The sequence below is a fragment of the Oryctolagus cuniculus genome, chromosome 20, assembly GCF_051225735.1.
Source record: "Oryctolagus cuniculus isolate XC-2025 breed Fujian yellow rabbit chromosome 20, ASM5122573v1, whole genome shotgun sequence".
Classification (NCBI taxonomy): domain Eukaryota; kingdom Metazoa; phylum Chordata; class Mammalia; order Lagomorpha; family Leporidae; genus Oryctolagus; species Oryctolagus cuniculus.
In genome coordinates, this window is record NC_142886.1 from 40,166,949 (window position 1) to 40,188,507 (window position 21,559).

General features: G+C 48.0%; 1 protein-coding gene across 6 annotated transcripts in view; it reads left to right on the forward strand.

Moving 5' to 3' along the window:
* The window catches only part of TDP1 (tyrosyl-DNA phosphodiesterase 1), a 93,421-nt gene that overhangs the window by 394 nt on the left and 71,468 nt on the right, over positions 1-21,559 (forward strand). For 2 of the 6 annotated variants that reach the window (XM_008271930.4, XM_089322636.1), the window contains exons 2-9: positions 968-1,111; positions 1,440-1,638; positions 3,197-3,267; positions 3,866-4,434; positions 6,608-6,651; positions 7,815-7,870; positions 13,765-13,861; positions 21,198-21,232. In XM_008271930.4, the coding sequence (XP_008270152.2) occupies positions 3,873-4,434; positions 6,608-6,651; positions 7,815-7,870; positions 13,765-13,861; positions 21,198-21,232 (794 nt within the window). In that variant the 5' untranslated portion in view covers positions 968-1,111; positions 1,440-1,638; positions 3,197-3,267; positions 3,866-3,872. Of the gene's footprint in view, positions 1-78; positions 218-967; positions 1,112-1,439; positions 1,639-3,196; positions 3,268-3,865; positions 4,435-6,607; positions 6,652-7,814; positions 7,871-13,764; positions 13,862-21,197; positions 21,233-21,559 lie in introns of those variants that run through there. The other 4 variants (XM_089322635.1, XM_002719604.6, XM_008271933.4 and 1 more) reach the window with 4 other exon arrangements.

Consider the following 21,559-nt stretch of genomic DNA (forward strand, 5'->3'; position numbering starts at 1 on the left):
CGGGCGCGGGGCGCGGCGAGGGGCCGTCACGGGCCGCGCGGGTGTGCGGGACGTGTGCCCCCGGCCGTGCGCAGCCCCTGCGGGAGCCGCCCCCACCGACCGCGCTCCGCAGAGCTGGACCGAAAGTGACCTTTTAGGAAGCCGGGAGGCCCCCGGGGCTCCTGCCCTGAAGCCCCCCGTGTTGCTAGAATGTCCTTAGACGCCGATATTGTCTATGGTGAGTCTCCAGCTTTGTGATGTTAATTTCTCAAGAACAAGGAATGTATGGGGTATAAATAAAAGAGCAATGGAAAAATGACATTTTCAAGTTATTTTATGAATCTGAAAGAAACAGAGATGCCCGTTCTGGTTCGCCGCCCAGGCGTCCCCAGCAGCCTGGGCTGAGCCTGGTGGAGCCCAGAACCCGCCCTGGGTCTTGCACGTGGGTGGCAGGCGCTTGAGCCGCCACCTGCTGCCTCGGGGTGCGCACGGCCGGAGGCTGCGGCGACTTGGCGACTCCTGTGGGCTGGTGGGGCCCCAGGCAGCTTACCCGCTGTGCCTAGAGCCCACCCCCCAGATCCAGTCTTTATTAGCATCTAACCTGCCGGCTCCCCCTGCCCGTGGCCTCTGCCTGCTCTTGCAGTTGGGAGCCGGGTGCCACCCCCTGGCGGCTGCCTGAATCGCCCCCCATCCTGTCTTTTGGCCGACTGCTGTGTCCTTGGCGTCCCCCAAGGCTCAGACCCCCTCAGAATGCGCCAAAGCAAGGGTGTCCCTGCTTTTCTGTCTCTCCCCTGAAGCCTAATGGATGTTCGAAGTGGGCTCGGCTTGTGAATAATTGTTATGTTGATCAGTCTCTTCCATCCTGAAATTCACCTGTTCTAGAGGAACCGGTCTGTTGTTAACTCCTCGTTCCCAGAGCTTGGTACTGAGTAGCTGAAGGGCGTGTGTGTTGAGTTGATGGGTGGTGTGCATGATACCCGTTTTACAGGTGAGCATACTGAAGACCCGCAGTTCGTGAACCTGCCCAAGTTCACGTGTTCTGGGCCCACGGCTGGCCGCACAGAGCCTCACTGAGCAGCCTGGCTCCCGGACTCTCCTGAGGGTCTTCAAGTTCCAGAGGGAGCAGCTGGAGGTATAAAAGGGCAAGTCTCAGCTGCGCCTCTATCTGTTTTATTTACTGTTCTTTTTATTCGAATCTTCTGTCTTACACGAACAGCCTTTTAAAAAGTCAGGCTTCACTTGCTACGTACATGCAGCTGAGCCAAAGACACCTTCCCTTGACGGTGACAAGCGTGGTCGTCCTGCTTACAGAAGAGCCCAGTAGCTGCTGCTCACTCAGAAGCGAGATTCGAGCGTTTCCTCCACACTGCAGCTTTCCCCTTGATGACGGGACACTGGGTGGGCTGGGAAGGGGGCCTTCATAGTGTCGTTCATTGACGTCACGTCCTCGTCCCCTCCAGCGAGAACACGCCGTCCTGGTCGAGTGCCCGGGTTCAGAGCGAGCCCACCTTTGCTGTCACTGATTCTTACTGCTTACGGAGAGCACGACTTTGGACGTCAGCCGTGAGCTATTCTCAGTGCACTCTGCATAAAAACACCGTGAGATGTGTCATTCACAGAAGAAACCTTGTCGGCCTTGTAGTTCATTGAAAAACTCTGGTAAGTGAGTAATTGTGGAGTGACAGACACCTTAAGTCGTTTGGGTGTTTAAGGGGCCGCATTGTAGCCCAGCGGGTTAGGCCACCAGTTGCAATGCCAGCGTCATCCTGTATTGGAGCGCTCCACTTGCAGTTCCATTCCCTGCTGATGCACCTGCAAAGGCGGCAGAGGATGACCAAGTCCTTGGGCCCCTGCCACACGCATGGGAAACCAGCATGGAGTGCCTGGCTCCTGGCTTCAGCCTGACCCAGACCTGGCTGTTGGTGACCATCAGAAAGTGGCTTCCTGGACATCACAGGAGTGGACCCAGTTCTGTGCACTCTGTGACAAATGTGTATTCATTTGCAGATCTTTTCATGTAGAATCAAGCCTCCTTTTAAAATTCATTTTATTTGAAAGACAGATCTGCCGGTTCACTCCCCAAATGCCTGCAAAAGCCAGGGCTTGGTCAGGCTGAAGGCAGAAGCCCAGAATTCCATCTCCAGGGACCAACTACTTCTCAAGGCGCATGTCAGTAGGAAGCTTGAATGGGAAGTGGATCTGGGACTCATGGGATGCAGGTGCCCCACGCAGCATCTTAACCATTGCGCCAAAGGCCGTGGTTTTTATTTTATTGTTTTTTTTTTTTTTAATAGAAACCTTGGGGTTTTTTTTAATTATTATTTTTTTGAGGGGTAGAGTTTCAGACAGAAGGAGAAACAGGTCCTTCATCCACTGGTTCACTCCCCAAATGGCCACAACTGCCAGACCTGCGCCGATCAGGAGCCAGGAGCTTCTTCCGGGTCTCCCACATGGTGCAGGGGCCCAAGGACTTGGGCCATCTTCTACTGCTTTCCCAGGCCACAGCAGAGAGTTGGATTGGAAGAGGAGCAACCGGGACTAGAACCGGTTCCCATATAGGATGCTGGCGCCACAGGCAGAGGATTAACCTACTGTGCCACAGTGCTGGCCCCTACTGTTTTATTTTTTAAAGAATGTGGGTCCTATTGAAAGAGTGCCTTTTTGGCCGGCGCCGCGGCTCACTAGGCTAATCCTCTGCCTTGCGACACCGGCACACCAGGTTCTAGTCCCGGTCGGGGTGCCGGATTCTGTCCCGGTTGCCCCTCTTCCAGGCCAGCTCTCTGCTGTGGCCAGGTAGTACAGTGGAGGATGGCCCAAGTGCTTGGGCCCTGCACCCCATGGGAGACCAGGGTACCTGGCTCCTGCCATTGGATCAGCGCGGTGCGCCGGCCGCAGCGCGCTGGCTGCAGCGGCCATTGGAGGATGAACCAACAGCAAAGGAAGACCTTTCTCTCTGTCTGTCTCTCTCACTGTCCACTCTGCATGTCAAAAAAAAAAAAAAAAAGTGCCATGGTCTCTTTTGGTTTACCCTACTTAGTGCATCCTGTTGGGCCTCTTTAAAACAGCAAAAATTGAAAGATTCCATCAATCTGAGCATAAACTCTTGAGTTCTATAAGTTTTTTCTGAGTCTTGTACTTAAAAATGTTACATTAATAAACTTCTTTATCTGGAAAATCTACTTAGATACCCCTTTTCCACTGAATTGACATTTTGTAGGTAAAACTGGAAATACTCGTTTCATGTGTTTTCATTGAGAAGAAAGCTGGAATTATACTGTGGTTTAGAAAGTAAGTGTTCCATATCTGCTCTTCCTCTGCAGGTTTTTAACAGTTTGGTTTATGACATGGACAGTAAGATAATTCTTAAATACCATACAGACGGCATCCTTCGTGAGGACTTTAAGCCTTGTAAAAAAGTGGCTGGGGGGGCAGTCAGATATAGCTACTTAAGTCCCGTGGTGCCTGTGCTTGGGTGGAGGATAGATTTGAAATTCCAGTGTGACCTTAAGAATTTGAGCATCCTTAGAATTGCTTTTTAAATTGGCCTTAATCCCAGTCACCTGTTGGAAGCTTCAGGGTTGGGAGTAAACCTTTGGTTTTGGAGTTTGGCTGCAGCCCCCACCCAGGGGTGTCAGAGAGCAGGGTCTGGACTGAAAGGTGGAGGGAGAGGAAGGGAAAGAAGGCAGGACTTTCGTTGCTAGTTTGGCAGATTCTTGTGGCAGATCTGGTAATGTGCCGATGACCAACCACAAAACAACTGACGGTGGTCACGTGCCCCAGCTTCTGATAAACTCAGAAGCATGTCTGACCGAGAATTTGAGAGTCATAAAGTGATTTTTCCAGTGGCCTAGTGAACAGGACCTGATGCTGTTTCTTTCATTTCCAGAAGTATAATGTCTCAGGAAGGTAATTACGGGAAGTGGACAATATCCAGTAGTGATGAGAGTGAGGACGAAAAGCCGAAACTGGACAAGCCATCCACTTCTGCCCCTCCCCACGCCGGGCAAGGCACAGCAAGTGAGCCAAGGTACACCTGTTCTGAGGCTCGCAAAGCTGCACACAGGAGACAGGCGTCCCCTGTGAGATTCAGCAACACAGATTCGGCTTCACCTCCCAAAAAGCAAAAAAGTGGTTCCCAGGGAGACCTGGGCTGGTGTCTCTCCAGCAGCGACGATGAGGTCTCCCCAGAGTCCCAGCCAAAGCAGGCCAAGGAAGCCGTGGGCTGCGAGGAGCCAGACGTCTCTTCTCCCAGAGACGGCACTGCCCAGACAGGTGGAAATCACGGCCCTGCTGCCAGCCACAGGCTCAAAGAGGAGGGGGAAGACAAGCATGAGACGGCGGGGGAAGGCCAGGACCTTTGGGACATGTTGGATCGAGGGAACCCCTTCCGCTTTTACCTCACTAGAGTCTCGGGAATCAAGCCCAAGTACAACTCCGGAGCCCTCCACATCAAGGGTAAGAGGAAGCTGTGCATCAGAGAGCCCTCGGGTTGCCCTTGAGAGGTTGTGGGGTCAGATGAGGAAGGCAGCCTAGAGTGTGCCTCAAGAACCCTGCTCAATGGTTTAGATGTTCTCAGAGGAAAAAAAAAATGCTTTAAACAAGCAAGTACGTTAGTGGGACAGCAAACCTTGCCTGGGTCGGGTGTCCAGAGGGTGTTTCTGCAGACCCTGTCACTCAAACCACTGTAACACTTAGCACCATACTTAGAATTGCTGAAGTCCAAGATTAAGCCTGATCAGTGACACTGTGGATGAGGTGACAGACCTCGCAGCCTTTGTTTGTCCTCTGTGGTCCCTGAACCGGCAGCATCTGCATCACCTGGAACTTGTTAAAACTGCAAATTCCTGGGCTCCCCCATGCTCGTTGACTCCCACCCTGGGGTGCAGGCCTAGCAGTCTGTGTTCTGACAACCCCTCCCAGGATTAATGCCCAGGCACGTTACAGAACTGTTGCTTGGAAGCTGGCTTGGGTTCCTGGTGAAGAAGCAAAGGCACAGGTAGATGCTTCACTGAGAATCAAAGGTGGTCTTGGGTCGCTCTCCCTCCCTCCACTCCCTGGGAGCCACAGGCACTCTTGCTGTATGGATCGTTAATGCAAGACCTAACTGTCTGAATTTCAGTTTGGGGATTCAGAAAAGGAGGCACTGTCAAGAATATTTCTAAATTTCAAGTACAGAATTCTGTATCCCTTTTATACAATGAATAAGGGTTGGGACATTTAATTGCATCTTGTTGAGAGTTTGATTCTACAGGTTATTTTCTCTTTAAGCATTTCCCATCAAGGTTCTTTGAAGAGCTATAAGATGCTTGTCAGTGTTTTTGTTTTGCTTTAGAGTTTATCATGTTCCACAGAGAACTCTATGGAGTTTCTCTGTATGGAATGAAGTGCTAGACTGGCGGTTAGTGAAGGTGGGGAGGTGAGATTTCCTTTTTATTAATTCTAGGTCTTTGCCTTGCTGGATCTACAGTTTAGAATGGTTAGCCTGCCCATGGTCACAGAGCTGGTCGGTGGTAGGGCTGGGATTTGAACCTAGGCACTGAGGCGTCCATGCTGTTTGACGAACCGCTCTAATACATGCCTTAACTGTAGAGCCTTGAGAAGAGCTCGTGGAGGAAGGGGACCTCAGGTGGCCCTTAAAAGATGGGTGGGATATAGAAAGGTGGAGCGAGGTGCTGGTGGGGCAGGGTGGAAGAATGATCTCTAAATTGTGCCGTCTCCCAGTAAGGCAGGAACTTCTGTGAGTATTTCGTTGGCAGTGGTCTTTTAAAATCTTTGTACCCAGCATCTAGATCACTGGATATCTGCCAATCGTATAAGTAAAGGAGCTGAGTCTTATCCCCCGGAGGCAGGAGGCGGCAGGAGCAGAGTTGCTGGAATCTGACAGCGGGGCCCAAACTCCAGTTCTGCCCTGTCCTGGCTGCATGGCCATGGGTACTTCTTAAAGAGATTCTTCATCTACAAAACAGGAGTAGCAAACCCCGACCCCTTACAACTCAGAGAATGGTTCTGAAGGAGTAAGAGTTACTATGTCCCAAGCACCAAGAGTGGTACCTGGTACCAGTGGGTCCCCTAGACGCAACTGTAGTAATTGAAGATGGTGACGATGGGCGCTTCCTCTCATGGTGAAGTTCACGAGAAACCAGCTTTCCACTGTCTAAAAGTAAGGCCCAGATGGGTTCCAGATGGACCCACCTGACCAACATACCAGCAGCGTGAATTTAGAATTATGGATGCCCCGACCCTGGGTTTGCAGGAAGGGAGAGCTTGCAGGCTCCCAAGGAGGGGTCCTGGAGAGGAACTTGGGTGGGTACTTGAAGGAGGTCAAAGTTCAGAGATCCAGGAAGAGGAGCATGCATCTTGAGGAGCTTCTGAAATTGACTAGTACTGAAGCAGATTTTGGTTTTGCACTGTGTCTCATAATGTATAATAAATACCCTTAAATAGCATAGGGGAGTTCTTTGTTGAGTTTTATGAAACCCCCAAGTCTAGCTTCTCCATCACTTTGCAGTTTATTGTTTTCTGAACCAAATCTTGATCATCAGTGACTGTTGATTAAGTTAGTTGTGATCGCTGGGACTAGAGGACTTTTTCTGAGTGTGAATTTGACTTTGATGTTTTGTTGTTGTAGATATTTTATCTCCTCTATTTGGGACACTTGTTTCTTCAGCTCAGGTAAGTTTATGGTCAAGCTGTTTTTCCTTTGGGTGAAAGGAGACCACTAAATAACTTCTCAAGAAAACATTGAGAGGTGGAACCTGTGCCCTAGCGGAGTCCTTGAGATGTGGGCACGGTGTCCTTAAGATGGCAACAACTGGAGGCCGACACCACATGCCAGCCATGGGATCATGGCCGTCAACATAGAACACAGACGCCACTGTCCATAGAACAGTTGACTCTTGATCAGGCCACAAGGGCGGACCAAGAAGGCACCTTGGACATTCCAGCCTGAAGACTCACGGGACTCGGTGCAAGCCCCTGGGAAAGTGTGTGTAGATCTTAGAAGCATACGGCACTCCCTGCACCTGCCAGAAGGGAGGGAGTGGGGTGCGGGCTACAGGGGCATGTTCGCTCTGCCTGGCTGCACTGCTCCCTTTGTGCTGACAGAGCACGTGAATGCTCCGGGCTTGCAGGCAGATAGGAAGAAGGGCTGTGTCCCTGGAGAAAGGCAGGCTTCCTCTGCCTTTCACGAGTGGGTGTGATCTTCAGAGTCCCTGTTTCCAGATGGAAGATAGAGTGCTGTCTCGGCCAGCTTGAGTTCCCGCGTACAAGATGACCCCAGGGTTACCCAGCGTAAGGGGGAGCACCCCGGGGCAGACCAGCCCAGAGCTTGTGTTCAGGTTATACTTATCAGCCTCGTGACTGTCAGCCCCAGAAACCTGTGCACAAAGCTATCTAGTGAGTTAGGCTGAAAGTAAGTACTCCTTTCTGCAAGTCCTGGGAACTTTTATCTTGGGTGCTTGGGTGTCTGTCTTTTTATAATCACCTGGGGAAAAGGAGATACCTGTACAAACCTGTTTGTTCAAATTAATCTCAGAGTTGTTAGAAGTAATGCGCCATGGACAAGTACGCTTGCTGCCAAGGTGTGCAGTGATAATTCCCTTAGAACCTATCTTCTTGTGCATTTAGCTCCATTTATTCGGTTCCTTTAACCATGTTTTTCTTCAAGTTCAATTTTAAGTGTGTGAGTATTGCAGCATGACTGCCCAGGGTTATAAATAATTTATGTCGTCCATCACTATTTTAGACTCTCTCTCCATTTAATAACTAATGGTTCTTTTTGTGAACTGCTTGGCTGAATGACTGGTGTCTTAGTTACTTTTCTCTTCCCTGTCTAGTTTAACTACTGCTTTGATGTGGACTGGCTCATAAAACAGTACCCACCAGAGTTCAGGTGAGTTCTGCGGGTGACAGAGGGTACCATGAACCATAATGGACTTTGAAACCTAAGATTTGTGCTTCTTGGGCAAAACCCACCCATCTTTTTGAATATTTTTTAGAAACCATTAAAATCGGGTAGTGGAAACGTTTTTAAATTTCATCAGATTATTTTTGCAGAGGTTAGTATTCTCCTTTGTGCACTGTCCAGAGGTAAAGAAGGGCAAATTCCAGCTCAACAGAACTTGCCATCCACTGTGAACCTGGAAGCAGAGATTGTCTCCGCTTGCGTCCCCCCAGCCTCTAGTGTGCAGCGCATGTGCGTCACGCGGCACCTCACTTCTGCTCTGTGTGGAGGATCTCTGAGTTTCTCAAATGGTTTTTCCTGTAGTCCAGGAGTTAGGAAAGGTCAGTAGGCTTTCCTGGCCCCAGGCCATGCGTGTGAATGACTTTTTTTTTTTTTTTAGTTTTTTATTTAGTAAATATAAATTTTCAAAGTATAGTTAATGGATTACAATGGCTCCCCCCCCATAATTTCCCTCCCACTTACACCCCTCTCATCTCCTGCTCCCTCTCCCATTCCATTCACATCAAGATTCATTTTCAATTTTCTTTATATACAGAAGATCAATTCAGTATATATTAAGTAAAGATTTCATCAGTTTGCGCCCACACAGAAACACAAAGTGTAAAATACTGTTTCAGTACTAGTTATAGCATTACTTCACATTGGACAACACACTAAGGACAGATCCTGCATGAGAAGTAAGTACACAGTGACTCCTGTTGTTGACTTAACAATTTGACACTCTAGTTTATGGTGTCAGTAATCTCCCTAGGCTCTAGTCATGAGTTGCCAAGGCTATGGAAGCCTTTTGAGTTCGCCAACTTCGATCTTATTCCGACAGGGTCATAGTCAAAGTGGAAGTTCTCTCCTCCCTTCAGAGAAAGGTACCTCCTTCTTTGATGGCCCGTTCTTTCCACTGGGATCTCATTTGCAGAGATCTTTCATTTAGGTCTTCCTTTTTTTTTTTTTTTTTTTCCCCAGGGTGTCTTGGCTTTCCATGCCTAAAATACTCTCATGGGCTCTTCAGCCATATCCGAATGCCTTAAGGGCTGATTCTGAGGCCAGAGTGCTATTTAGGACATCTGCCATTCTATGAGTTTACTGTGTATCCTGCTTCCCAGGATGGATTGTTCTCTCCCTTTTTGATTCTATCAGCTAGTATTAGCAGACACTAGACTTGTTTGTGTGATCCCTTTGACTGTTAGACCTATCAGTGTGATCAATTGTGAACTGAAATTGATCACTTGGACTAGTGAGATGGCATTGGTACATGCCACCTTGATGGGATTGTATTGGGATCCCCTGGCATGATTCTAACTCCACCATTTGGGGCAAGTCCGATTGAGCGTGTCCCAAATTGTACCTCTCCTCCCTCTCTTATTCCCACTCTTATATTTAACAGGGATCATTTTTCAGTTAAAATTTAAACACCTAAGAATAATTGTGAGTTAATCACAGAGTTCAACCAATAATACTAGAACAAAACAAAGAGAAAATACTAAAATGGATAAAGTATTACATTGTACATCAACAGTCAGGACAAGAGCTGATCAAGTCACTGTTTCTCATAGTGTCCATTTCACTTCAACAGGTTTCCCCTTTGCTGCTCAGTTAGTTGTCGCCGATCAGGGAGAACATATGATATTTGTCCCTTTGGGACTGGCTTAATTCACTCAGCATAATGTTTTCCAGATTCTTTCATCTTGTTGCAAATGACCGGATTCGTTGTTTTTGACTGCTGTATAGTATTCTATAGAGTACATGTCCCATAATTTCTTTTTTTTTTTTTTTTTTTTTTGACAGGCAGAGTGGACAGTGAGAGAGAGAGACAGAGAGAAAGGTCTTCCTTTGCCGTTGGTTCACCCTCCAATGGCCGCCGCGGCCAGCGTGATGCGGCCGGCGCACCGCGCTGATCCGACGGCAGGAGCCAGGAGCCAGGTGCTTTTCCTGGTCTCCCATGGGGTGCAGGGCCCAAGCACCTGGGCCATCCTCCACTGCACTCCCTGGCCACAGCAGAGGGCTGGCCTGGAAGAGGGGCAACCGGGACAGAATCCGGTGCCCCGACCGGGACTAGAACCCGGGGTGCCGGCGCCGCAAGGCGGAGGATTAGCCTAGTGAGCCGCGGCGCCGGCCCCCATAATTTCTTTATCCAGTCTACTGTTGATGGGCATTTGGGTTGGCTCCAGGTCTTAGCTATTGTGAATTGAGCTGCAGTAAACATTAATGTGCAGACGGCTTGTTTGTTTGCCAATTTCATTTCCTTTGGGTAAATTCCAAGGAGTGGGATGGCTGGGTTGAATGGTAGGGTTATATTCAGGTTTCTGAGGAATCTCCAGACTGACTTCCAAAGTGGCTTAACCAGTTTGCATTCCCACCAACAGTGGGTTAGTGTCCCTTTTTCCCCACATCCTCTCCAGCATCTATTGTTGGTAGATTTCTGAATGTGAGCCATTCTAACTGGGGTGAGATGAAACCTCATTGTGGTTTTGATTTGCATTTCCCTGATTGCTAGTGATCTTGAACATTTTTTCATGTGCCTGTTGGCCATTTGGATTTCCTCTTTTGAAAAATGTCTATTGAGGTCCTTGGCCCATCTCTTAAGTGGAATGTTTGTTTTGTTGTTGTGGAGTTTCTTTATTTCTTTGTAGATTCTGGTTATTAATCTTTAATCAGTTGCATGATTTGCAAATATTTTCTCCCATTCTGTTGGTTGCCTCTTCACTTTCCTGTTTCTTTTGCAGTACAGAAACTTCTCAATTTGATGTAATCCCAAATGTTAATTTTGGCTTTGGCTGCCTGTGCTTCTGGGGTATTTTCCAAGAAGTCTTTGCCAGTACCTATATCTTGCAAAGTTTCTCCAATGCTCTCTAATAATTTGATGGTGTCGGGTCGTAGATTTAAGTCTTTAATCCATTTTGAGTGAATTTTTGTGTAAGGTGGTTCTGGTTCTGCATGTGGAAATCCAATTTTCCCAGCACCATTTATTGAATAGACTGTCCTTACTCCAGGGATTGGTTTTGGATCCTTGATCAAATATAAGTTGGCTGTAGATGTTTGGATTGATTTCTGGTGTTTCTATTCTGGTGAACGACTTTAAAGCAGTTCCGTGTTCTGCAGTTGCCAGCCTTGTGTTGGACAACGGACCAAATAAAGATGCCTGGCATGGGAGCACGCTGCCCGCCCATCCCCCTCTCTGACACGTTCATGTGGCAGAATCCCATGATGGCAGGTGGGGTGGAGGAACACACCCAGTCCTTGGTGGATTTAGGACATCAGATTGGGGAAACCTTTGTCATTCATAGAGAATGAAATAAGGAGATTTCCCAAGCAGTGCTGGCACTGAAGGGCTGGTATCTGACCTGCAACACAGGGATACACTTTAACTACCCGTTACAGAAACCCGGAAATGACAGTGGCTTAAACAAGACAAATTAATTTTTCCAGCATGAGAAGCCTCGGTGGTAGGCATTTGTGGTCTGAATTGGGAGCACTGCTGTTCTCTGAGACTTGGCCACCTCTTCTTTCTGTCCTGGTGGGTGTATTCAGTCCTCAGAGTCACCCTGTGGTTCAGGATGGCAGCTGAAGCTCTAGCTTGCTGCTCTGTGTTCTGGGTACAGGAAGGAGGAAGGAAGGAGGTATGAAAGGGCCCATGTCCCCGCTGTGCCCTAGTGGGCGTCCTTCTGGGAAGTCCTCTATGACACCTCTGTCTCACTGAGCACAGCTCAGCTCATAGAAGGGCTGGCAGTGTCTTCATGCAGCTGAGCACACTTGTCCTGAGGCAGTCAGGGTTTCGTTCAGAAAGGAGAAGGGTGTACCTGGAGGCAACGAGCCGTCCCTGCCGTGAGCTCCTGCCGGCAGGAACTGTCCCTGGCACTTTCTCCTCCTCCCTTTGCTGCTTGAAGACTTTGAAATCAGCTGTCAGTCATTTAGCGCCTTGGCACAGGTTAAATTGTCTCACCAAAAGGATGTGTTGAGAGTCCTGAACCCCTGTACCTCAGAAGGGGATCTTACTTGGAGATGAGGCCTTTACAGATGTCTTCTAGTAAAAATGAGGTTAGTAGGTAGACATTAATCCATTACAGTTTGTTCCTCTGTAAAAGGGAAAGTTAAGATGTGGAGAGACAGAAGACTATGAAGGCAGAGGGAGGATGCCACCTGCAAGCCAGGGACTCCAGAGACTAGGAAGGGGCAGGGAGCAGGTTCCACACCCCTCACCCCCGCCTCAGGAGGAACCAACCCTGCCCACACCTCTGTCTCAGACTGCCGAGCCATGGAGCCGTGAGACAATGAGGTTGTGTTGTGTAACCACCCAGCTCCTAGTGCCGATTGAGCATCCAAATCCAAAAATCTGAAATTCAAGATGCGTGGAAATCTGGAACTTTTTAAGCACCTGCATGTCCTCAAAAGGTTTTGGATTTTGCAGCAAGTCAGAGTTTTTAGATTAGGGATGTTCAGCTGGTAAAGTCTATGCAGATTCCCAAACCTGGAGAACCTCTGGAACACTTCTGGTCCTGGACATTTAGGGTGGGGAATACGCAGCCAAAGCTTCCTTACGGCAGCCCCAGCCCACCAGTTCAATGTCTGGTGGACCCCCAGTAAGTAGTGTCGGGAGTTGGAGGAGCCTCCACCCCTCACTGCTACGGGCATCTCGAGAAAGCTTTCAAACATCGTAAAGATGAGGGATGGCCTGAATGGCCAAGTTGAAGTAACAGCAGGACTTGTATATAGAAAACCAGAGATCAACAGGCTGTGTGACTGATTATGTTGTTGTTTAGATGCTAGTTTTTGGTAATATTTCATAGAACCCATAAAGGTATCAGTTCAGCTTTTCATCTTCCGTAATTAAGAAAACCTGATAATCTGATAACATCTCATTTCTAAAAGATAGATGGATTTTCTTACATTATTATTATACTGTTTTTCTGTGTGTAAAATCTGTTCCAAAGAAGAAAAGCAATTAGGAACGCACACTTCATGGTTTCCTCTTACTTGGTAGAAGAAAGCTGCAGGGCGTGACGTAGTTGGGGGTCAGCAGTAGGCATGCGTTTCCTGTGATCTGCAAGCGAGGTGGGCCCTGTGCAGCGGGATTAATGCAGTGTGGATGTGGCTGTGGTTTATCTTACCTCCATTGCCTGTTGGAGAAAAATCCAATTTTTGTTGTGTTGGCAGAGCCTGTAAAAAAGATTGATTTCTAGGGATTTTCTCACTTTGAATTAACTGAAGAAGATCAAGGATCCCCTAGAAGCATTTTTAGTCTATTGAAGAGTGTCTCAGATTCCTTGGAATTTGAAAACACAGCATTTCAATATACGTTGAGCTCTGTTTCATTTCAGTCTAACCGACCATTAATGAATCCGTGTCGTGCTGTGAGCCTGTTCACTATTGTATCCTGGTTCTAGTGCCGTGTACAAGTATATAGTTCATCGTAAGAGCTTGGTGAATATAGATACAGTGTGGAATGAATCCATTGCTTGGTCCAAAAGGAAAGAAAAAGCATCATATTATGAAATGATTATTGTCTTTAATCTGTTTGAACTTGAATATATTAACACAGAGCTACCTGTGTGCCCTTTGGGACCAAAGAAATAATTACCAAGGACTTTGCTGAGTCCCAGCCCTGCTGTGTTACAGCAGAGCTTCAGGGTCAGGCCATGTGGCCCCGTGTTAACATGAACTGGTCTGTGACCAGTAAGTGGTCACTGCTCTGCATTAGCGCCTGTATTCAGTCACCATGAAGGCAAGAAGAAAATGCCAGGTAGTAGGTGGGGAAGCTGGCATTCCCTAACAGGGAAGAGCCCAGCTTCATGAGTGATGTGCTTTTACTACTTCTGATCTCATTTCAGGAGGAAACCCATCCTGCTGGTGCATGGTGATAAACGAGAGGCCAAGGCTCACTTACATGCCCAGGCCAAGCCTTACGAAAACATTGCCCTCTGCCAGGTAAGAGCCTTCCTGCTGTTGGCAATGATGTACAATCTGAGCACTGGAGGAAAATTTGGACCTTTGGCTGGTCTTCCCACCTGGTGTAGAAATCCTCTCTCCAGCCTCACCCGCAGAGACTGGTCTAGCCTCAGCATCAACACTTGCAGAAATAGCCCTTCCCATTTGGCACCCTCATAGTTGGAAAAATTTTCCTTTAATGATTTGTTTTATTTCTTTGAAAGTCAGAGTAAAGTAACAGGAAAGGGCGGGGGGAGAGATCTTCCATTTGCTGGTTCACTCCCCAGATGGGTGTCCATGTCTGCCAGGTGGGTGGCAGGGGCCCAAGCACTCAAGCCGCCTCCACCCTCTGCTGCCTTCCCAGGCACATTAGCAGGGAGCTGGACCAGAAATAGAGTAGCCAGGACTTGAACGGACACTCCAGTGAGGGATGCCAGCATTGTAAGCAGTGGTTTAACCTTCTGTCCACCTGTCTACAACACCAGCCCTGGAAAGTTTTTTGTTTTTTTGTTTGTTTGTTTGTTTTTTAAGATTTATTTTTTATTTAAAAGCCAGAGTTACAGAGTGAAGGAGAGACAGAGATCTTCCATCTGTCATTTCACTCCCCAGAAGACCACAATGGCTGGGACAGGGCCAAGCCAAAGCCAGAAGCCAAGAGTTTTTTCTGGGTCTCCCATGTGGGAACAGGAGCCCAAGCACTTGGGCCATCTTCTGTTGCTTTCCCAGGTGCATTAGCAGGGAGTTGGATTGGAAGTGAAGCAGCCAGGACTCATGCCAGCGTTGCAGGCCTCAGCTTAACCCACTACACCACAACAGTGGCCCCAAGTTGTTCTTCATGTACCTGAAGTCTCCCTCCTTTTTACTTCCACATGTTGGTTGTGATTCCTCAGAATAAATCTTCCCCTGTGACTGTTGGTGATTGATGTTTGAAGTGATCCTTTACAAGTTAGAGCATTCACTTTCCTGAGCTCTGTTCAGTACGCCGTGAATCGCATGTCTTTCCCCAGCCTGCTGCTAGTCCTCTGGCTGTATCTGGCAGGTCAGCGACCACTTAAACCTGGGTTCCAGCACTGAAGAGGTCCCAACACACAGCTCCGTGGCTGTAGGTTCTTTTTGTGTGAACCTTGTGTTTCGTGACACCTTGTCCAACATTAACTACATGAACACTTTCACCATAGTCCTCAGTTCTTTTGCACACAACTGCATCTAAAGACTACACTGGGAGAAGGCAGGGGCTACACTGTGGTGTAGCAGATAAACCTGTGATGATGGCATCCCATTTGCACACCAGTTTGAGTCCTGGCTGCTCCACTTCTAACCCAGCTCCCTGCTAATGTGCCTGGGAAAGCAGTAGAAGATGGCCCAAACATTAGCATCCCTGTACCCACATGCGAGACCTGAATGAAGCTCCTGGCTGTGGCCTGAACCAACCCTGGCCATTGCATCCATTTGGGTAATGAACCAGCTGATGGAAGATTTTCTCTCCCTCCCTCCCTCCGTCCCTCCCAGTCTTTCTCTGTAATTTTGCCTTTCAAATAAATAAATCTTAAACTATTTAAATAAAGTCTACTGGGGAGACCCATAGATAGAAGTCTGTTGGAAAACTACCTGTGTGAGTCATGCGCTGTGTGTGAGCCAAGCCCAGTGAGGGGCACTAGTGGTCTCATAATCGGTGTGTCCACTTTGTTTGCAAAGCAAACATAGAAAAAAAGGCTCCGAAATCTATTAACTGTTTCTTAATATGTGCCCATAATTTAGTCCTCATACTTTGCAGGCAGAACACAGTGAGGCCACTCATTTGTAGATTTGGGTTAGGACCCATTGCTTTAGACTTTCTGGAAGAATTTTTAAATTTAATTGTTTTTAAAGATCTTATTTATTTGAAATAGTTGGAGAGAGGAGAGAGAGGTCTTCCAAATGCTGGTTCACTCTCCAGATGGCCGCAACAGCTGGGGCTGGGCCAGGCTGGAGCCAGGAGCCCAGAACTCCGTCACGTCTGTTGTCGCTCCCCCTCTTCGTGGAGGAACGACACAGGACCCTGCGCTGTTCTTTCGTCTGCTCGGCCCTCCCCGGGTTTTCTGCTGGTTCTTCCCGGGTTTCGGCACCATTATGTCGCTCCCCCTCTTCGTGGAGGAACGACACAGGACCCTGCGCTGTTCTTCTGTCTGCTCGGCCCTCCCCGGGTTTGCTGCTGGTTCTTCCCGGGTTGGCTACTATCCCTTCCACCTCCGTGGAAGGGCAGTTCCCCCTGGCCACATTCCCCACTTCCGCAGGGGAGCGGCACACCACCGGCCGGCTCTCTCGGGGGCTGCACGGGTTCCCTTAGATGTTCCCCATAGATGTTCCTGGTGCATGCCGTCTCTCTCCTCCTTTATAGTCCTCCTCCGCCAATCCTAACTCGGCTGCCCACACGCCGAGCACGCCACTCTCCAATCAGGAGCAAGTCCTACAGTTTATTGGTTGAACTGGAGGCAGCTGTGCGGAAGCTGTTTACTTCTCTCCCAACGCCACATTGTGGGAGAGCAGATGCATAGAATAAGTCTTAATTCCAGTAACTCAGTCTAGTCCGGTTTGCTCCCCACAGTCTGTCACACGGGTGCAGGGACCCAAGCACAGGGCCATCTTTCACTGCTCTCCCAGGTGCATTAGCAAGGGCTGCATCAGAAGCAGAGAAGGTGGGACTTAAACCTGCACCCACATGGGATGCAGCTTTAACCCACTGCACCATACACCAGGCGCTGAAAGGATTTTTTTTATTACACTTGGCTTTCTCAATAAGAAACAGGCCTAATGGGGAGAAAAGCAAGGACTTCAGAAGAATTCCTTAGGCTTCAGATTTCCTTCTCTGGAAAGATGAGAAAGCATGATGAAAGATACTAACATAACTTTTTTCTTTCCTTGTCATTAGCTTGGTGAAACTTGTTTGTGAGCTCTGCTCTCGGAACACAGATTTGAGGATGAGCTACAGGCTCCTGGATTCCTTTTCTTGGCTGCATTCCGCCAAGTATCTCTCTCTCCCCATCCACACAAGATAGAAGAGCTCCAGCTCACCTTGTGTCACTCTTCCAGCTCCCAGCTACCTGTCTGTTTACTGAGGATTAAGGCAGTGCACGTCTCACCTGCTCAGTTTTAAATATACCTCACAACATTGCCCCGTGACTTAATCCTCTGTGCTCTATGTTGTGGGTTCTGCCCAGCATGTTTGTTCTGTCAAGCCTAAAATTCCTTTGTTTGCCTCTGTTTTTAGCAACAGAAGTTAAACTGGAGTAAGGTAGTTTTTATCAGACTAATAGGGGGCAGGAAATAAACTTACAGGGGAATCCTGAGAACCAGTGATTAAATTAAGGTAGAAATAGTGTTTTTCAAAGGCTTCTGTATTGCAAGGTTTAGGAGAGTCCTGCACCTGATGACCTGCTCCAGGCCAGCCACTAGAGGGCATAACAAGCCACTTCTTCCAAACTTTGTGCCAGGAACTATTGAGATCCAGGATCGAGACTTCATCCATACCTATTGCATTTAGTACCTTGCCTGTAAGAGTAATTCTTAACTTTTTCTAGCAAAACCTGAGGCATATTAGTCAAAGAACCAGTGGACGCTGACACTTCTCCCATTTTGCAGATGAGCAGCCTGAGGCCAGAGGTAGAGACCTTTGGGGGTCAGGGGCCACATTGCCTAGTTCTGTGCCAGCTCTCTTCCTGGGTATGTCAGTCTGCGCTCAATGATAAAACAAAATATCAGTGGCTTTAACAACTGACAGTTAACCTCTCATGGTTCTGGAAACAGAAATCCAACATCAGTGTGCCAATATCTTCCGTCTGGTGAGGGCCTCTTCCTGGCTTGTAGGAGCCCACCTTTTCACTGTGCCTTCGCGTGGCAGAGTGAGCACACACGAGATCTCTGGTGTCTGTGTTTATAAGTACATGAATCCTGGTGCATCTGAGGCCAACCCTGCTGACCTCATTTAACACCAGCTGCCTCTGCAAATTTCTGACTCTCCAAATACAGTCAAGCTGGGGGAATTTGGGGAGATACAAAAGTTCAGTCTGTTCTGAGCTGATCACTTAAGCCTAATTGTTGAACCCAAATTTCGTCATCTTTAAAATGGATTGCTTTCTGCATTTCATGATGAGGGCTCCACACCACGTGGTTTTGACTCCTGGGGTAGCTTCAAGGGAAGCTGTCATGATGTCCGGAGACCTTGATGTCCTGCACGTGAAGGAGGAGGATGCCCTCCAGCCCTTGAAGCAGGAACCCACCTAGGTGGCAGCAGCCTTGACTTCTGGTAGAACAGGACATCTACAACAGGAAGAGTGATGGCCTCTCCATCGTACATCTGGAGAGGACCTGGGAGAAGCTTCTGGTGGCAGTTCGTGCCATGGTGGCCTTTGAAACCCTGCTGATGTCAGTGTGGTATCCTCCAGGAACACTGGCTGAAGCTGCTGCTGCCACTGGAGCCGCTCCTGGTGCTGGCCACTCTCACTCCTGGGTCTTTCACTAACCAGATCCAGGCAGCCATCTGGGAGCCACGTGTAACCAGGGCTGACCGCCAGCCTCTCACAGAGGCATCTTCTGTGAACCTGCCTACCATTGCTCTGTGTAACACAGACTATCCTCTGTGCTACGTGGACATTGCCATCCCATGCGACAGGGGAGCCCCCTCAGCGGCCCTGATGGAGTAGATGCTGGCCCAGGAAGTTCCACACATACACGGTACCGTCTTGTGTGAGCACCCGTGAGAGTTCACGCCTGATCTGTCCTCCTGCAGAGATTCTGAAGAGATGGAAGAGCGGGCCGCTGCTGAAATGCTGTGAGCAAGGAGCAAGTTTGGCGTGAATGCTGCTCAGCCTGAGGGTGCAGACTGTTAAGGCATGCAGGGCCCCCTGTGCTTACGCAGCAGTTCCTTCCTGAAAACTGGGCTGGGCTCCCACTGCTCAGGCCCTGGAATGGGGCAGAAAAACCACCGGTCTTAAGCTGCAATTCAGTCTCTAGAGCAAAATGAAAATGAGGTTGACACAAAATAAATACCAGTCTCTAAGAAGAAAAAAAGATAAAATGCATTGATAACATTCATCATCAGCTGTGTCAACCCAAATAGCAGGTTCTTGAAATACTAAGTTTCTTTGGGAATAGCAGAGCATTGCAGTGGGAGTACATGTGTCAGTGATCTGAGTGCATTCAAGGAGGGGGAAGCAAATGAAGTGCTTCAAGGTGAAGTGAAGATGACATTAGACGTGTTGAAGGAGGGGCTACAAGGCTCCACGAGGGTGGCGCCATCCACGGTTAAGCAGCCAGCTGCTGGGCGGACGTGCTTGCACAAGTATTGTGTCAGGTTGCCATGGCCTTGTACAAGGGTGTGGTTCTGGCCGTTGTTTGTGAACGACTGGTTACCAGGCACACGCACATAAAATGTTCTTCACGGCTGCCTGGTTTACCTTATTGTTTTGGTTAGGCCTTTGACAAAAGTGACCCATTTTGATTCTGGCAACTTCCAAAGGTTTGACAGAAGGGTTTGGTTAGCCCCAAAAAGCACCCATTAAGGATTGTCTGGTGAAGTTATTGTTCCCGTGTTTTTGTGCTTAGACTTGCCCCAAAGCATGAAACTTGTGGCAGAACTAAGCTCCAAAGCCAGATCTCTGACTGTTGTGCTTCCTCAAAGAATAACCAGTTTACAAAATGGCGTTTTCCTTTTGGAGACATGCAGTCCAGTTCTCTGCTGTGTCTCCTGCAGCCAGAGCACCCCCAAACACCACGTGGAAAAGTACAGGAGCTCCCCCTACCCACAGTGTCACTTTCCTTGGAGTCATTTATCTGCAGTTAGCTGTGGTCTAGAAATACGAAGTAGGGAATTCCAGGAATCAACAATTGCTGAGTTTAAAATTGTGCACCCGTCTGAGTGGTGTGATGCGTGTGCCACTGGGCTCCGTTCTGCCCAGGACATGAGTTGCCTACTCGCTTCCTGCCCTGTGGTCAGCCGGTGGCTGTGGCAGCTGTCAGAGCAGCTGTCGTGACGCTGCAGTGCTTGTGTCCAGGAAACCTTATTTTTCTGGATAATGGCTCCAAAGCATCAGAGTGGGGATGCTGGCAATTCAGATATGCCAAAAAAGCTGTAAAGCGCTACTTTCAGTGAAAAGGTGAGAGTTATATCCTTAATAAAAAGAATGTACTGAGGCTGCTAAGATGCAGGGTAGGAACAGATCGCTCCGTGAAGTTGTGAAGAAGGAAGAATCTCTTACTCTGCATAATTTCTGTCTGAACTAGCCTAGGGACGTAAGTATAGGAATAACAAAGTGTATGTAGAGACCGGGACTCTCCCAGGTTTCAGGCACCCATTGGGATCTTGGAACGTATTCCCCGCAGGTCAGGGATGACTGGTGGACCTGTTGGTGAGCACTCCCAGAGCACTGGGTATTCCACTTGCCCATTGCTGCCCCAGCAAACAGCTCTACCCCTCTGTCCTACAGAGAGAGATGGAGTTGGGGGCAGGTGACAGTAGCAAGAGCTACTGTTTGTAGCGTCCTACTGCCACAGCCCTCTGCTAAGCATTTTGTAGCATTTTCTCATTGACTCCACCTTCTCTCTGAATCTTGTTAGTAGCACCCAATTTTAAGAAGAGAAAGCTGAGGCATAGAGACAGAGTATTTCCTAAGCCAGTGAAACACGTGGACTACATGCCTAATGGCTGAGCTCTTCCTATGGCTTTTAACCCTTTCATAACACATCTAGTGGCATTTTCTGCTTAACCAGGATGTTGTATAAAATGTTTTACTTTTCCACGTGCCTACCATTGGTTTGTAAAGGTCAATTTGTAATGTGAAAATGGATTCAATATATTATCTTTTTATTTATGTTCTAAGGAATTTCTGTTAAACATTCTAATATGTCTTCATGTTGTCACCATGCTCAATGTACCTTTTAAATATTCTCTGAAAACTTCGCTAATTTCAGTGTAAGCCAAATACCTAACTTTAAAACTTTGCATGGAATCTTATTGGTTTTATTAGCTTTTTTAAGCAACTAAAGAAATTAAGTTTTTACTCCCAATTACTATAATTAAAAATGCAGTAATATTAAATCATTCTGGGTAACGTGTGTGTGTGTGTGTGTGTGTGTGTGTGAGAGAGAGAGTGTGTGAGAGAGATGTGCTTCACTGGGTCTATTTACTTGGAAAAGCTGTCTTGTTATTCAAGGGCTTGGCCAATAGAGGGCAGTAAAGATAGATTTTTATTTTTTTGAGTTGACCTGACCCTTTACTAATTTGATTTCCAATAGGAAATACTATTCAGTTAAGGATATTACTGAATTTTTGAAAAATAAATGACTTTTTTTCTCATCCTAGGCAAAGTTAGATATTGCGTTTGGAACACATCACACGTAAGTAACTTTTTATGAAATGGGGGGGTGTGATTTAATTTTTGTTTTGACTAGTTATGGGATACCATGTGGTGCTTTGATGCTGTGTACCTTCTGTATTGTTCAACTCAGGGTTAACATCTGTCTTGTAGAACATCTGTCGTTTCTGTGAGGTAAAAACATTCGAAATCTTCGGACTTTTTCTTTAACTGCACAGTCCCTTGTTAGCTGTAGTCACCCTGTTGTGCAGTAGAACAGCAGACTTCTTCCTGCCGTGTAACTGGGACTTGGCACCAGCTAGCCTCTCTCCACTGCTCTCCCTGGAGCAAAGCACACTTGCAGGAAGCA